The 4,607-nt window shown below is 37.7% G+C and overlaps 1 protein-coding gene across 1 annotated transcript; it reads left to right on the top strand.

Moving 5' to 3' along the window:
- The first annotated feature begins 340 nt into the window (after positions 1–340).
- LOC134228847 (dynein light chain Tctex-type 5-B-like) lies at positions 341–4,250 on the top strand. The gene is made up of 2 exons (XM_062710542.1): positions 341–478; positions 3,690–4,250. The coding sequence occupies exons 1-2, from the start codon at positions 341–343 to the stop codon at positions 4,248–4,250; spliced, it is 699 nt and encodes a 232-aa protein (XP_062566526.1).
- The last annotated feature ends 357 nt before the right edge of the window (positions 4,251–4,607 follow it).

Below are 4,607 nucleotides of genomic sequence, written 5' to 3'. Positions count from 1 at the left end.
AATGGCAATTTTGTCGCTCCAGTTACAAACGCCTAGGTATGTTATAAATCTTATTTACTCCCCAATTATATACCTATTAACTTTCATATAGTGGAATGAAAGTCTATCGGTCCGTGCTCTCCTTATCAGGATTTCCAGTTTAAGAGGCACTTTATATTCACCATAACTACCTTAAAATCGTTCTTTTTATGACTTTTGGCTTTAAACCAGGTAGGTATATCTGGATAAGTATGTGACAATCGGATACACGTAGGGTCACTCGAGTTGATATAAATCGTGCTACAAATCTGACATAAAACGTATGTACATAAAACAGGGGGAGATTTGAAATTTTTCAGTGATGGAAGCAAGTGAAAAGTTAACCATACAGGCCCTGAAGGCGCACGACAAAGTCCATCCAAAATTTAAGTCTGCTGGCCGAAATCTGAAACAAAAGAGCAGGGCTTCTCTCTTATCCTCTCCTGAAGATCCAAATGATGTGAGTTCAACTTTTTTTTAAATCTTGATTTTTACCACTTATGTTATTCATAGACATGTTTAGCATTTCCATCTCTTTCTTTCGCTGATCTATTTTGCTCACGTTTTAACTTTAAAATTATCAAAACCTGATGCTGAAGGGTTTAGATGGCATCACCTTTAAATTCATTTAAAACCCTTGCCCCTGAAATGTACATCTTAGACTTTAAATGCAAAGATGTAGTTACCTGAGGATATTTTTCAAATTTGTTTTTTAGTTTATAGAAAACAAGCATGAAATACCCCTCCCTAAAAAAGTCTAAGTTAAAAGTGTTGGTTTCGAAATATTCAATTAAAATAGTCTTCCATTTTCGAGTAGTCTCGTTCATCCAGACACTCGGCTGTCTCCGCAAATCTCCGACCAGCTTCTGCTGGTCGGAGATTTACGGAGACAGTCGAGCGTCTGATTGAACGAGACGAGAGTTGGAGGGGTTAAAGTAACGCAATTTGTGTATGTGAGTGGGTTACTTATGTGCATGCGTTACGAAACTGACGTAATTTGCATCGGGATCAATGTCGAATGCTGCCTTTATCTATATATGTACCCGTCGTGTCTACATGTATGCTCTTTTGCGAGAGGATGCTTTGTCTTGCAATCCCTGTTTTTATTAGTTTTTTTTTTATTTGCTTCGATTCTGTTGTGTTGTGTATTATAGTTTTTAAATTGTGGTTTTCTTTGCAGTTTCTTTAAGTGGTATACCTTTCTCTTTATACTAGTATACATGTATATTATAAATGGAAAGGGGACCGATATATTTCTGATTTTTGTTTATGATAAAAATCCCTCCCCCCTTTTTTTTGAAACAATGGAATCAAAATAAAAGTTTCAAATGAAGTTTTATGTACGTGTATGAGGTTTTTTTTCCACTCAACTAGACGTAAATTTATTAAATCGAATTAATTCTTAAAATTAAACATACGCATCCTCAGATACGTGATCTTAATTTTCTTGTAAAATCAGATGTAAATACATTCCCATTTAGTTTTCCTCTAATGTACTATTTCTTTTTGATCGAACACCTGGAACGCGAAATTTATCAAAATGTTTTGTCTACAAAATATAGGGCAAACCATACAGTTCGAGAACAAATTTGTTAAAAACAAAATGTAAACAAATCAACACTATACGTTAATGCCTCGCTACCAGAATATCCGGACCACCAAGAACGCAGGGGTTTTATGTAGGACAGGAACTTACACGAACTATTCTTTGAACACCCTTTTTATTTAACGTGTATAAATCGATCATATTCAGATCCGTGAAATTATTAAGTATTTATTACTTATTGCAGTTCCTTGAATTTTCATCCTCTTTTAAAATTTTTAGCTCACCTGAGCCAAAGGCTCAAGTGAGCTTTTCTGATCACAATTTGTCCGTTGTCTGTCGTTGTCGTCGTTGTCGTCGTCGTCGTTGTTGTAAACTTTTCACATTTTCAATTTCTTCTCAAGAACCACTGGGCCAATTTCAACCAAACGTGCCACAAAGCATCCTTGGGTAAAGGGGATTCAAGTTTGTTCAAATGAAGGGCCACGCCCTTTTCCAAGGGGAGATAATTATGAAATAGAGAAAAATAAATGGCATTTTTAAAAAATCTTCTTCTCAAGAACCACTGGGCCAGGAAAGATGAAACTCATGTGGAATCATCCTCAGGTAGTGTAGATTCAAGTTTGTTCAAATCATGACCCCCGGGGCTAGGGTGGGGCCAAAATGGCCGACCCAAGTTTTACATAGGAAGATATAGGAAAAATCTTTAAAAATCTTCTTCTCAAGAACCACTGGGCCAGGAGAGATGAAACTCATGTGGAATCATCCTCAGGTAGTGTAGATTCAAGTTTGTTCAAATCATGACCCCCGGGGCTAGGGTGGGGCCAAAATGGCCGACCCAAGTTTTACATAGCAATATATAGGAAAAATCGTTAAAAATCTTCTTCTCAAGAACCACTGGGCCAGGAGAGATGAAACTCATGTGGAATCATCCTCAGGTAGTGTAGATTCAAGTTTGTTCAAATCATGACCCCCGGGGCTAGGGTGGGGCCAAAATGGCCGACCCAAGTTTTACATAGCAATATATAGGAAAAATCTTTAAAAATCTTCTTCTCAAGAACCACTGGGCCAGGAGAGATGAAACTCATGTGGAATCATCGTCAGATTGTGTACATTCAAGTTTGTTCAAATCATGACCCCCGGGGCTAGGTTGGAGCCAAAATGGCCGACCCAAGTTTTACATAGGGATTTATAGGGAAACCTTTTAAAATCTTCTTTTCAAGTACTTCAAAGCTATGACTAGTGATATTAATATGGAATCATCTTCAGGTAGTGTAGATTCTAGTTTGTTCAAATCATGAACCCCTGGGGGGTTAAAATTCAAGCCCCCCCCCCCCCCTAGTAAACTTTCAGTTCTGATCTGATATGTTCTTTTTCCTAGCCAATGTGCTCAGTTGAGCGCTGTGGCCCCTGGGCCTCTTGTTATTATACCGGCATTTAATTAGAATTCGAACAAATAATGATTAGTGTTTTTACAATCTAACTCTCGCAATAAGAAAACGAAAACTACTGATCTAGAATGTAAATTCACTGTTTTGCAATAGCTGCAGATCTGTAGCTCTCCGAAAAAAATATATTGATAGACCGGAGAGCTACAGAGCCACCCATTTGAAAAAAACTGTATATTTATTGCGCACAAAAAAGTGCGCTCGGTTCTCGATTTATTTCTCCATGTTGTTTAAACTGTGATCTCAAATTATTACTAACCATGTGTTCCTAACATATTCTTTCGCTGCTTTCATTACCAAACATTCCTCATAATTGTTGTTAATAGTCCTCCTGACCCTGATATTGTAATCATCGAACATTTCGCTTATTTAAACTGCCAATTTGGTTTGAAAGATAATTCGGTCCAATATGCTTCGTTCAGATGTCAACTACGAGAGAACTTGATAGAGGAGAAAGGAATTTTTAAAAATCATCCCTATTTTGCAATTGAGGTAAGAATTTGGAGGAATTAATCCAGAACCAAGCGCACTCTTTTGTGAGCAATATACAGGTTTTTCAATGGGTGGCTCTGTAGCTCTCCAGTCTATCAATATATTTTTTTCGGAGAGTTACAGATCTGCAGCTATGTTTTGCAACTGCATGAAATTTCTCTGATGTAAGTAACCTATATAACTTGCAGGTAAAAAATAAACAGGATGAAGGGAGCAACAGTCGTAGAAGTAGGACCCTGTCCACCAGCTCCCAGTCTAAGAAGTCTGAGCCCCCGGCTCCAAGGCGCTCCGGTATTACCTTCTTCCGTATAGTCGCCGCTACACGCGCATGGCAACGTCTTGCTAAGAAGAAGAGTAGCCAAGCGGCTGCTTCCAGCAAACCCCAAGTTCGTCTGGAAAACACGTACAAGTTGGAACCGGAGGACAGTAAAATATTTATACCTAAAAACGCTGAAAAAATCATTCAGGAAATATTTGATTCCAGACTGCAACTAGTAAAATACGATTCTGTACGAAGTAAACTCCTTGCAAAAGATCTGGCAACGGTCATAAACAAGAAAATCAAAGACTTGGAAATTCCTCGTTACAAGACTGTAAGTTCTGTGACAATTGTTGAAAACAAAGGTCAAGGACTCAAAGTCGCCACACGGTGTATCTGGAATACCGCCACAGACAATTATGCCACATACACCTATACCAACCAATCACTGATCGCGATCGGTCACGTGCACGCTGTATATTTTGAATGAAATGAACTTTTAAAAATTTTTTTTAATGTTGTAGCTCTACAACATGAGCTACACCAAAATGGAGATTTTTAAAGTTATATAAGAGAGTTAGAGAGTCCTCGCTTCTGTACAACATTTATTGCAACGAATTTGTCCATAATTATGAATTGATCATGTTTATTGGAGTTACCATAATACATGTATTGGTCGAACACGTGCTTATTCGGTGTTTATGCAGACCGTCAATTTGATTGGCTACTATATTTATGGAATACCTGTTCTACGGGTATTTGAATGAACCATTTGACTGATTTTTCCTTTCTAAAGAAATGGGCTAGTCATTGTATGACAAGCATTATTCTAAAGATAGCTCAAAAC

The sequence above is a fragment of the Saccostrea cucullata genome, unplaced genomic scaffold (genome assembly GCF_032062105.1).
Source record: "Saccostrea cucullata isolate Sc308-1 unplaced genomic scaffold, CSIRO_AGI_Scuc_v1 ctg5085, whole genome shotgun sequence".
NCBI classification, from domain to species: Eukaryota; Metazoa; Mollusca; class Bivalvia; order Ostreida; family Ostreidae; genus Saccostrea; species Saccostrea cuccullata.
The sequence above is the reverse complement of the archived record's forward strand: the minus strand, read 5'-3'. Positions and strand labels throughout refer to the sequence as shown.

Coding starts and splice junctions, on each gene's coding strand:
- LOC134228847 (XM_062710542.1), top strand. CDS start 341: ATGGAAGCAAGTGAAAAGTTAACCATACAGGCCCTGAAGGCGCACGAC. Junction 479..3,689: donor CTCCTGAAGATCCAAATGAT/GTGAGTTCAACT, acceptor TATAACTTGCAG/GTAAAAAATAAACAGGATGA.